Source organism: Mchenga conophoros, linkage group LG18 (genome assembly GCF_057382185.1).
Source record: "Mchenga conophoros isolate Kocher_MC1m ecotype Shallow Benthic linkage group LG18, M_conophoros_male_GT1.1, whole genome shotgun sequence".
In the NCBI taxonomy this organism is placed as follows: Eukaryota; Metazoa; Chordata; class Actinopteri; order Cichliformes; family Cichlidae; genus Mchenga; species Mchenga conophoros.
This window is the reverse complement of record NC_140543.1, coordinates 15259175-15272142: the sequence shown is the minus strand read 5'-3', so window position 1 is coordinate 15272142 and position 12968 is coordinate 15259175. Positions and strand designations below refer to the sequence as shown.

Genomic DNA, 12968 nt, shown 5'->3' with positions numbered 1-12968 from the left:
GCCCTCCCTGGTTTGTTTGCCTGTTTCGCAACTATATTTTCCTTTTGCAGGAAAATGGTGAATGGTTAAGTATAAGTTTTTGCAAGCTGTACCTTATAAAGGAGCAACTCTTGAGGTTTTTGCAGGTTTAATGTGATACAGTTAATTCCCCTGGTGTCCCAGTTGAATCAAGCTGGAAGCAGACAATTTCTTAGCTCATTTCCATTTACCGGTTTCTGCTTTGTTTTGATCTTCTGCTATTCATCTGTCTCAATGCTTGAGTGATGCTCAACATTTTTGTTTTTATTCTATGTGTTGGTTTCACAGTTTTAATTTCTGTCTGTCTTTCTCTCCGCTCCCATCTCTTCTCAATCCTTCCCCCCTTTTTCTAGTTTATGCTCGGGCGGTTTATAGTGCTGCAGAGGCAGGCAGAAGTCTGATTTGTGTGCACTTTGAGTGTCTTTGTGACTGGGGGTTATCTGTTCATGTGCATATGTGAGTTTGTGCATGTGTCCGGTGTGTTTGCAGTGCTTTCTCTACTCTGCTTGGCTCTCTAATCTGTTTTGGTTCTGTCTGGTGAGCCGGACACAAAGCCAATTACCTTTTAAAGGGCAAATCTGAGCCAAATGAGCTGAACTGAGCTACAGAGGTAACTGGCTTAATAAAGCTCCCTGTCCCTATCTCACGCAAAATCTCATAGTATTTGCCGGGCTTCAAAAATTCAGCATATGAAAATCACACATCACACATTCTGTACTGTCCACGTAAATGTAAAATACATTTGTACAAAAAACACATGGCTGGATTCACAAGACTGGTATAATTTAATTTTCTGAAGCAGATTCGATCAACTGGTTTGACTTCCCAAAGGCCACGGCAGTATTGTCAAACATTTACAGTGCAACATCCACAGATAATTAATTTGTAATGAAAGAAATGTCAGATTTCTGCATACCAGGCAGTTTTATTTCCTCACAAATGATTTGCTGTCAGCAGAAAACAGCAGGGCGGCTTCTTTTACAGCGAGGGGAGGATCAGTTAAAGTGTCAAGGCTGGCTATTATGTGCTACTGCGGTCTAAAAACTGAAAGTTAAAAACAAAAATAAACAAACTGTTTGTGTTGCAGAGCAATGAGGGAATAAAATAATAACAGAATGCCCAATCCATACAATACAACAAATAAAAGAGTGATAAATTAAAGATGCCCAATTTGACCTTCTAAAGGTCATAGAAGCGCTATCAAAATCTGCACAGTCCAACATCCACAGATAACCTATTTGGAATCAACTGAAATCAGCAAATCATCTTAATTGAGAAACTGGAGACTGTTTTTGTTGATATCCGTTAATAAATCAGTTTGTTTAGAAATCAATTTTTATCAATCAGAAAAAAAGCCTCATCATAACAGCTTCTCTATGCTTTGTCTGACTTGTTGTTTCCTTGTTTTCATTTTTCTCTTCGCTTTTTCTCAAACCTCCATGTCGGATTTCTGCAAACCTGGCAGTTTTATTTCCTCACAAATGATTTGCTGTCAGCAGAAAGCAGCAGGACGGCTTCTTTTAAAGGCGTGGGAGGAGACAGGGATCGGTTAAAGGTTCAAGGCTGGCCAATATGTGCTACTGTTTGTGCTACAAAAAAATTGAAAGAAAAAATAAACAAACTGATAATCTTTAAGAGGACTGAAGGAATAAATAACACAATGCCTCATTTTAATCATTTAAGTGTGAGAAATTGTGCTCACATTTGCTTATAAATGACAGCTCTACTTTACCACCTCATACTGTGCAAAGATAAAGCGAAAACACTCAGATAAAAACAGACGAACCTAATGCAGTTTGCTGTGCAGCACGCAGGGAGACTACAGGGCCGACCTTTAAATCTACAGATGAAAAACGAGCTGACCTTACAGCTCCTCTCCTCCTTAAATTTGTTATCTTACACTCTAAATCTTTTACATTTTTCTTGTGTTTATTTTTTTTTCATGGCTCTGTTACTGTCACCAAAGCTGTAAGTCACAGTGCAGTCTGGGATTTGTAGTCTGCTGCGCATATTTCAAGCAGCAGGAGACCTGTAGCAGTCGCTAATGAAAACCACAATCCATAGCCAAGAAAATAATTGTTTCCAGGGCCCACATTACAAGTTTCCTCTGGGGTTTTTTTCTGAAAAGTGACGTGGATACTGGCCTTTTGAGGTAATGCATTTGCAATGTGAATCAGAAATACAGCTCCATTCATCTTTCATCCTTACATGTCCCTGTATGACCTTTTCAAACATGAAAAATGCCAGATCATTGAGTATAAAAACAAGCCTGCATTCCATTAATTCCCATTAAGCTATTCATGACTTTCATCCGCAGATCTGTGTTTTTGGAGCTGACCGAGGCGTAGACCATGTAATCACAGGAGCACAGAAATGAAAAGCAACATATGAAAACGTTGCATACCCACACTTGGGGACGCATCCTCACTTACCATATTCTTCTCCATCTGATTTGTGCATTGCGATCCTCTCCATGCATTTATCATGTTCACGCTTTATTACGCAGTGCTCAGACTCGGAGGCCACCTAAAGAAAACACACAAGCGCACACACTGATGTGGGGAGACTCGGGAAATATAGTCCACATCAGATGCATTTGACTAGAAACACTCTTTTTGCTTGTTTGCTTTTGGTGTGGGTGCTCTGCAGAAGACCATGTCGTCCACTTGCTCACTGTGAATTATCAGGATAATGACCTGTGCTATTCTCATACGGGTGCAATTGGGTTTCTGCTAGCGAGGTGGCAGGATATAAAACATGTACTGGATGGCTGTGCTGGACATTTGCATTCTCAAGCGCAACTCTAACCCGATCAAAGAGATGTTGCTTGACTGTTATAATAAGATCTATTGTAATAAAACATCCTCTTGTCTCTTATCCATTTTGAGTATCCATTGAGTTACTAACTAAATTTGGGAATAATCTTCTAACACAACCAGGGATTGGGACAGTGGTTCCAAAATTATGGTCCTTCAGACATCCTCTGCTAACCACTAAAACCAAAGCCCATTAAAAGGGCACACAAAAGCCACCACAGTGGAGTAAACAAGATATCATCTTCCTCCATGATGCAGTGAGGAAAGCTATTTACTCTCAGGCAGTAGACTTACAGTATGTCTGTCATCTTCTCTGTTGATGTACCCCCGCACTCTCCCTTAAGGCCAATCTCTATTTTGCACCTTTAGCTTTCTTGCAACCCTTCCTTTGCTCTCATGGTGAAATGATAGGTGTAATATATCCCAGCCCTCTGAGCCATGGCTGACTCATCACTCTCTCCCTCCTCTTCGATATGAATTCACTTCAGGCATCGGTATTGAGATAAGATGGGTCATCAGCTGACTGTAAAGATGTCCTAGGACTCACTTCCTTCCTTTATCTTTCAGCACAAGAGCAGAATTTTGAAACACTCCAGGAATAATGTGAAAAATTATTAGAGCTATCCATTCTCTGGCACATTACCATTTAAAGGGCAACAGTTGTTAAATGCAAATAATTTCGCCACTTCTCTGTGATGGCAAAAAATAAGCAAGCAAGCTTCCCCCCCCCCCCCCCCCCCCCCCCACACACACACACACACACACTTCTTCATGTTGTAATAACCGTTTGGTATTCTTCAATAAAACTAGTGGAGTGTTTTAAAGGAAGACCTCTCTGTACCCATCGCAAGCATCCATGTTGCTAAGCAGCAGGTTACCAGCCAGGAGTCAGCACACAGTGTAGGCAAAGATTCAGAAATGAGAAATAATTGGATGCAGATGACTAATATCTGTTTAGCATGAATGCAGGCAGGCCTGTAAGATGACAGTATGAAATGTGCTGTTCATTCCATTTCAAGTTACTCACCTGTTTTGTGCATGTGTGCATGTATGTATATGAACCGTTTCCTGTTCCCAAATAAGCTTTAAAATTGTATTTCTGCATGAAATAATGATTCTGCATGATTCTATCTGCAGAATAACTTCAGTAAGGCTAATACTTTATGAAAGCATTGCAAGTTCATGCTACAGGAGTTTATTTTGTTATCATTCATGCTTGAGGACATTTTTATGTGAGTGCATGATACCAGAAGTAATTTTTACATTTGGTGTCTAGTGCTGTGTGCTGTTGATGTCAGTAACTTTCAGCTGCAATTGACAACAAGCTAACTTAAGTGCCTGAAAATGTAAGCTTGCTAAGCTTTGACATAGTCTTATCACAGTTATACATCTAGTAAAAGAGATCATATGAAATACGGTCAACTTATGTGACCTGATGTTTAATCAAAATGCTTTTAAGCTCATTATAAAGCAGTGCCTACACTGTAACAAACAAACAAACAAAATACAGTATAATGTGCTGTTTTAAAATGAAAATGTGTTCCATATTACTTTTTTTTTTACACATTTACTGATTACTATTTACAGACTCTTTTTGTTAAAAAATGGAAATAAAAATGTGAAATGTAAAACTTAGCTTGGAGATAGTGTACTGGCAAAAAATTTACATTTTGGAGACTGTTTGCTTTCAAAGTAAAAGTTGTTCCATATGTAAGTTACTGAGTATTTGTAGAGAAACATGAAAAAGAAATGACAGTCAACTGTGGCATTTTTTTGAGCGGCACATTTTTAACCTCTGATTGTACCCAGTAAGAGTCAACAACCTCCAGGAACCACTGCTAACCAGCCGGGGAAAACACATTTTTCCCTAGCAACCAGTGGCTCTATCACGTCCAGACTGGCAGACAACTCTTAAGTTATGTCTGCAAAATACAGTATATAATGACCAATGTTGGGCAATTAATTATCTAGTTACTTCTTCAAAAAAGTAACTGAGTTTTGTTTTTGTTTTTGTTTACCTAAAAATGCAGCCAAGGCGTTTTTTTAAATAAACATTTCAAACTGTTTACAGAACAATCAGCTGTTCTGCATCAAATCTGATGCCACCCAAATTATTTGTGGTGGTCCAAAAAATAATTCCTGTCCACTATGAGATAAAGGAGAACAACAGCCTGATACCTGCAGGCCTGACAACAGGAGATGTATCACTCCTGTAACACCTGTAACATTCAGTAGTCGCCTCATTGTTCTGACACACAAAACAACTATTGACTACACTACACACTAACTACACAAGATTTGCGCTAAACGTCGAAAATCTCTCACATCTCAAAACACCGCCGCCACTGCTAAAACTTCCCCCTTCCTAAACAACTAAATGTCATGTTGCCATATCATTTTTTGATTGGTCGACATGGTACATTTTTCCACCAGTAGGAAAGGCTGGGAGGGGTGGAGGGTGTTTTTGCTCGCAGGCTTTCCAGCGTTTTCCTTATAAAACACTGTTTTTACCGTTTCTTCCCGCAGTAAATATAAACAACGATTGCATTCAGGAAAAAAACAAACACTGCATATATTTTTATCATAACTCTGGTTTTACGTGGCCTATCAACACAAAATCAAAACTGGTATAAAGTCCACACTTTACCCGTCAATTGTTCCGTCTGTCCTGCTCACATCTCCAATGGTTGTGCACGTTGTCATTAACGTGGCTTCACTCCACATCAGCCACGCCGCTTTGCTAGCTAAAACACCGGTGTCGGCATAAGGACGCTGCCATAGCCTGCCTGACGTTGATTAGCTGCGTATATACAAATGTGAATCGCATTATTGGCTGGACTATGGGATAAGGTGGCATCGTTCTAATCCTATACGGGAGCAGCCAGTCACTTACTGACTAACACTGCAAAACAGAATTGTTAAAGTATTAATTTTAATTTCAATTCAGGTTAGATTTTTTTTCTGTGCCCAATCATGCCAGCAGTGCGCAATAGCTTAGAGGGAACATTGATGAGGACCTCAACAACTACTTCTTCCCCACTGCTATCAGTCTCTTGAACAGCTAACCTATTTTAACAGTAATAATAATTTTTGCACATATGCAGGTCATCTTGCATAATATCTATTTCACACTTAAATTTTGTCTTTATTTATTTATTTATTTATTTATTTATTTATTTATTTATACTGTTTGTATTTTATCTGTTCTATTTCAATTTGCATATATTAACCAGGCATCTGCCTGTGGACAGCAAAGAAAGAATTTCATTGTACAAACAAATGCTTTTCTTTGTACATATGACAATAAACACTTTGAATCTTGAATCTTTGAATCTTGGATCTTAGTTAACTGTTTAATTTATAGCTTGACCAAAATTTACAATTATGATTTAAAATGAGAGATTGCTAAGAAAAAGGCAAAACCTACAAATATACATAATATTCATGGAAACATACATAAATACAGTATCATAGTTGTTTAGAATTGAAGCATTAAAATAACTGTAACGTTGTTTATGCAGTTTTGTGCGAGAGAAAATAAATGTACATGGGAAATAAAATATTCAGAGATGTGTTTTTATCCTATAGCTTTAGTAGTATCTTTCTGTGTTACAAAACTGAATAGAAGTAAAACTTTTTGGTTTACTCTGCTACTTGGTATCGGTACTTCTTTAATTAGAGCTTCCAAAGGTACTGTACTGTAGGTCTGCCATTTACATCAGTTTGAATTGACTACAACCCTGCAGTGTGGCAAAACAAAACAAGCCTGCATGTGGTATTTTGACTAAACATGGGACAGACAGCATTGTGAGTTTTCCTTTTAGCTCTGTTTTGGAGTCCTAAAGCTTCTGGGGGCAGTAATGCTGTTACCTGCTAAATGCTTTAATTTGACTTCCCTTGCTAGTTGCTAGCTTTAGCACAGCCTACACTGGATTTTCAGAGCCTTTTTTTTATACAATAATGTTGCTTGCTGTGATCTAAACCCACAATATTAGCAAGAATTTCTACCCACTTTAATACATCGTAGCTCTAATATACAAAAGAATGTGCTTTAAGCAGTTATTGAGTCAATGGTTCTTAATGATAATCTTTATGCTAACATTAGCTTCAGATATTGTTAAACCTTGGTACCTTAAAGACTTTTGTGATGGGTCTTGAGGCCACAATAAGACAGCTAATATTGTGATTAGCACCTTTTTCAAGTTCTTTTTTTAAATGCGGAAATATCAGTATATAATGTGAAATCAGTATTTTTTAAACTTGATGGTAGAACTATGAGCATCAACATTTTTGTCATGACCTGCGGGATCGGCAAGGCGCTGATCAGCATCTCTTCACTCCTAGCCCCCCTTCTCTTCTCTTTTTCCTCTCTCTCTCCCTCTCCCCTGTTTTGCCGGAGCGGAACTCATGGCGGGTTCACGCCCTCGGTCCACGCCTTCCCGGGTCGTGCACACCTGGGCCTCATCAGACCAGCTGGTATATTAGAAGGAGGAGATCAGCTGTTCAACGCTGGATTGTTGTGAAGGCTCTTGTCAGTACACACCTAGCTCAAGTTTGCCGTGCCTCTGTCTCAGAGACTTAACGTGTTCCTTTGTTCCTAGATTCCCCGGACCCATCCCCGTGTTTCCCCGTGTGGAGTGTGGAAGGAGTGACAGGTCGCTAGCGGAGTGGAGAGAGGCTGTTTTGAGCGCGTGTGTGATTTCCCCGTGTTCCCTGGAGGCCTGGACCCCTGCCCCTCACGTCTTGTATATAGCACTAACCTCGCACTGTCTGTACATACACTTGGTGAAGATCTGTAATAAACTATCTCCGTTTGAACGCTACCCAGGAGTCCTGCGAGTGGAACCTCTAAGCGACTCGTGACAATTTTTGTATTTGATTTTAAAAGACACATAAAACAGGCATGACTAAGCTGCGTAAAAGTACAGGGCTCATCAATATATTTCTAAGCGTGCTTTTTAATCTCTGCTCCCTGTAACTCTTCTTCTCTCAAACAGATGTCTATCCAGATATGGCCTCCATTCTGAGGCTGCAGAATTCAGTTTCCCCCCTCGAGGCTATTTTTACGAGAGCCAGATAACTCAGTAGCACCCACAGAACCACACAACACAGATAATAACTCTCAGATGACGTCGCAGACCACTGGCCCACTGTACAGACCCATCGGACACATAATAAGTACATCACCACAGACATATCTGCCACAACAGTCGCTAAAGGTCAGCCTTAGATGGGCACTGTTCAAAGATGTCAGCTGAAGAAGCACTTCACATATGTCAGGGGGCGGTGACTTCAAGGTTGGACACAATGTTTCTGGCTGCCAGGTCACTTTATGAATTCATTTGAGTCACCATCATCAGCTGGCACTGCTGTGAAATTTTTACTAGCAGCTACAAAGGCAAAAAGAAACCATCATCACGAAAAGGACGATATTAACTATATTAAAGCAATTTCTACATCTGTGTGGTTTGGCCAAGGAAAGAGCTGCTATGCTGCATCAGTTCTCTGAATATAATTCCTCCCACACACCTTGCACAACTCTTCCATTCTGCTTTTCATTTCAATGAGACCACAGAAAAGTGAGTCACGGCAGATGGATGGGTAGTTCTCTGGTCAGTCAGGCCATCTGTTTTTGTGCTTGCCTTAATGATGAGCTGATCCTGAATCTGTAACGTATGCTGATGTGGTGTGCATGGGGGTGATTTCCATCCTTCTACTGCTTGTCACAAACACATCAGCAAAAGTGTGGATATAAAAATAAACCAGGCTCAAGCTGAGGAACAGGAGGATAATAACAGAGACCTAAACATACCCGTATGGATGGATATATGCATTCCAATGCTCCTGAACACCCGCACAAACAAACGCACAAACAAACACACACAAATCTGGACAACATACAGATAAGTGCCCAGAAGCTACTCACCAAGGGCAACAGAAAGATTGCAGTCAGCAGGAAGCCTCTCATCATCCCCTGGGAAGTGTTTGCATCCAAAAGGCTCCTTGCTATCTTCGTGTGTGTGTGTGTGCCTGTGTGTTTTCAAAGGGATGCACTAAAAATGCTCCCCACAGCGTCACCGTGCTTCATCAAGGGCTCTGAAACACAGCACACAGAGAAAAAACACTAGAAGAAGAAACAACAACCATCACTCAACAACATCATTAAGTTTTTCTGAGTCATAACAAGAATCGCAATTTGCAGATACACGTGTGTAAACTAATAATGTTACTGCTGCTAATTGTGGCGACTAAAATGGTTCGTTCTTGAGAATTTCTGCTTTATTTCAAGTGCTGACGTCACTGCTCATGTCAGATGAAGTGAATGAATCTGTGTAAACGAGACACAAAGCCAGAATGACCTGTAACGTCATCTTTTTTAAAAAAAATATTATTTTTAATTTTTTCAAGACTTTATTCAACAGACTTTAAATCACAGTGCACTTCTAAAGACTGAAAGAACTGTGTACTATAAATATAATTAGTGGCTAATTTAATGCTAAAGTCTAAGCCAAATTACACTGAAATGCTTCCTGATGCCTTTATTCATACTGAGTTGATTTTATAAGAGTTACACAACAGTTTTTGGACACTGTGGCATCTTTCATTTTAACCTTTATTCAAGGCAATCTTTGGACGTTTTATGGAGCAACTCTATTAAATAATTTGGATGTTTCCTACCCTTCTGCTTTTAAAGTATGTGTTTTATTGTTCCTACCATACCTTCATACCTTCTGACACACTTACACGGGCCTCACACAGTCCTACTTAACAATGCGCATGCGCATGAGAATCAATTCTGTCATCAGGTATTGTTTCAGGTAATTAGTAACCCTGAAGAAAAAAGATAATATTGTCACTTAAAAATAGAAAAAGAACAATTAGATGGGGTTTTTTTGGTGTGTGTATCAAAACAATGAATTTAAGTAGTTAATTAACCAGCAGGTTATTTTAGCTCAGTTGTCAACTCATATCAAATAATAACAGGTGCAGCCCTTCAGTGCATTTCTATACATTTCCATCAAATGTTGGATTTTGTTGTTTGCCTAAGCTGTGTAACATGAATATAAACAAGCAAAAACACCCTGATTTATACTGCAGAGCACAACTTAACTCTCATACTAGGACACATCAAACATATAAACAAACACAGGCCTTCAGTGGGTGTGCATGATTTGATATTTTGTCTCTAAAGCACCCCACACTTTGATTAAATCACATAGGCAACATTTTACTGAGTAAATAAACAACAGAAAAAGAGATGTCATCATCTATTCACTAAATTAAAACATGAACATGGGTTTTTGGAAGACAAATTGATTTCCAAAAGGCAAGAAATTTGGAAGATTCTTCTAAATTTCCTTTAAGATAATAAAATTCATGTGCCTCGGGTCAGAATTTAAAACATCCCCCTCCCGAACCTCCCTGACTTCATGTCTTACTCATCCGCTCAGCCTCCTGAAAACACAATGATTCACTGCTAACACAAAACACAGCAACACCAGAAACACATAACAAGCACACAACCAGTAAACCAGCAGACATGCACACCTTCTCCTAAAGATAATTCATGCACACATAGAAACAAATTCCACTCTGCATCCCCTCCTTCTTGTACTGAACCCAATTACCTCTAAAGCATCTCTCGGATGCTTTATCAAGTAACAGGACAGAGTGTGCTCAGAGGAAAAATCCAGAGATACAGAGGAGGAAGACATATGTCCAACAGGGCTGAAAGCAAACTTTCAGGGTGAGCAATCAAACCGAAATGCACAAATAAAACAGAGAGGGGCAGATAGGTACGGGGACTGGCATGATTGGTCCGCTCTTTTTCCCCACACTCCATCTATTTAACCCAAAAGCAGTCACGCTGCTCTGGGCTTCAAATGAAGTTAAAAACGGCCTTATGTAGAGCAAATCAATGTCTCTTTGGTCCTGAGAAAGCTCTGGTGCAGAAAACAACAGACGGGCAGAACTACCCTGAGGGCAAGAAAGCCAAGAGAGTCTGCTTCGCTCAGTACTGAGTCACCAGGAAATGTTGGAAGGTTTGCAGCCATGGGACTATTCAGGATTATTCACTGCATGGAGCAGAAGACGAAGCTATAACAGTTTTTACTCACATCTGTTTGGCACGGATGTCAACAAAAGCTGAAAAGAAAACACTGGGAAACACATCCACTCACCAAGATGCCAATCAACCAAAAGACTCTCTGTGTGTGTTTGTGTCTATAAGCAGATGCATGACAAAAACAAGAGAGAAAATCTGAGACCCAGCTCAGATTCCTTAAAGATTTATTTTCACTGCAAAGGGGATTTTACAGAACTCTTCCCCTGTATGTGCGTTGAATTCCCCAGAACATTGTGTTGCATCAATACATCATTTCCAATTCAAAGCGATCCGAGAAAACCGCGTCCAATCAACCCACTTCCAATGCCGTGAACGTGTACCGCAATCCAAAACCTCCACATACATTCAATGAATGTTCCTTTGCTGAAGCACAGAGGTCACATGGCCCACATACCGCGGATCGCAAAACGTCGGTTGATTTCTATCATATCACAGGGAGAAGAAATCCGTCTACACAAGACACAGTAAGTGACAGCTGCTTTCTCCTTCGCTAAACCGCACAGAAGGGGCGATTTTTTTTTGCCCTGTCTTTTTCCTTTATTCCCACATTCGCACATCTTTAACACATCAGGCATGTGTGTGACCTTCGCTTGCACATGTAGCAGGAAAAAAACCGTCAGCCTTCCCCTTTTCACGGCACATTCACTCGAAACGGATTCACTGCTTCCCATTTTTCAATAAAACACACACACACACACACACACACACACACACACACACACACACACACACACACACACACACACACACACACACACACACACACAGCATTTTAAAGACCTGCAGGCTTCAGCTGAATGCCTCCTTAATTCACCAGTCACATCGAAAGCCACAGATGTGAGTGAGAGCGCGCTGCGTTCGCCCCGGAAAACAAGTCAAAGCAACTTACCGATGCCTAATTTTCACCTGCGCAAATGTCTGCACATGGAGCCATCGGCATTTACGGTTCTGCGGCGGTGTTTCTACCTTGTTTTCACTCCTAAGACAATTAAAAAAACAAGAAAAGCCCGTCCTGGGAAAAATAGACAGGTGCCGTTACTGCTGCTGTTGTTGCTGCTGCTGCTGCAGGACGCACTCACCGCTTTGGCTGCTGCGGCACCACGATGAGGTGGAAGAGGAGGAGGAGGAGGATGATGATGATGATGAAGGTGTCAGTACCTTCGGGGTTCTCGCCTCGTCAGACACGCAGAAAGCCAAGTGAGACAGCTGTTTAGTCTACAAGTGCATCGACGCAGCGCGGGGAGGAGACAGATTTTCAAAGTCTGGGATGTGATGGAAGAAAAAACATCCTCCTCACGTCTTTGCGTCGCGTGCGTGCGGGGGACTTTGTTTCCAAAAAGAAACTACTCATAAAACTCTGACATTTGCGCCTGCGCCTTTCAGACGCTCCAGAAGGTACAGGGTCCGGTCCCCTGCTGTGCGCAATTTGTGAGGCACTGAGTGGGCAGCGTGATGTGCGTGACTCACATTTAGTCAGAACTTTAACATCTGAATTCCTGCATGTGCTACTTAAAAAGCCCAAATTGCATGCTGGTCGAGTTAAGACTGTCAACTGGACTCCAAAAGGCGTGGCCCGCAGAGGCCACTGTGGCCCGCTGGCGATGCTGTTTACTTTCAGGACCACGGACAGCACACACAAGAAATCGCCGCAGGGAACCAATGAACTGAAAGCAACGCCTCCAGTCAGCCACGCGACCTTTTATCAGCAGCTAAACAAAGCTTAGGTATCAATATTGAGCTGCTTTAATTAAATCTCCAGTTGAGTTTCTTTGTTGGTATCCACACAGGAGAGAGAAGCCAGACGAATGAATTACCCAAAAGACCAAGAAGAAGCAGTTTCTGATTTGGGAAACAAGTCAAAAGGCCACAAAGACATGCAACAAGATGACCAATACTTTAACCCCCCGCAAAAAATTACATTTGAATTGTGCAAAGTGTCAGTCTATTGTGCTTACACGATCATGAAATAAAATGAGTAGAAGGAAGTGCAAAAGTACAATTGAGACAAA

At 40.7% G+C, this 12968-nt stretch overlaps 1 protein-coding gene across 5 annotated transcripts in view; it reads right to left on the bottom strand.

The window, feature by feature from the left end:
• The window catches only part of LOC146553445 (pituitary adenylate cyclase-activating polypeptide type I receptor-like), a 33675-nt gene extending 21402 nt beyond the window's left edge, over positions 1–12273 (bottom strand). For 4 of the 5 annotated variants that reach the window (XM_085255965.1, XM_085255967.1, XM_085255968.1 and 1 more), the window contains exons 1-3: positions 11849–12032; positions 8761–8930; positions 2451–2544 (exon numbers count right to left, since the gene is read on the bottom strand). In XM_085255965.1, coding sequence (XP_085112091.1) covers positions 2451–2544; positions 8761–8805 — 139 coding nt within the window. In that variant the 5' untranslated portion in view covers positions 8806–8930; positions 11849–12032. The other variant, XM_085255966.1, reaches the window with a different exon arrangement.
• Between the last annotated feature and the right edge of the window lie 695 nt (positions 12274–12968).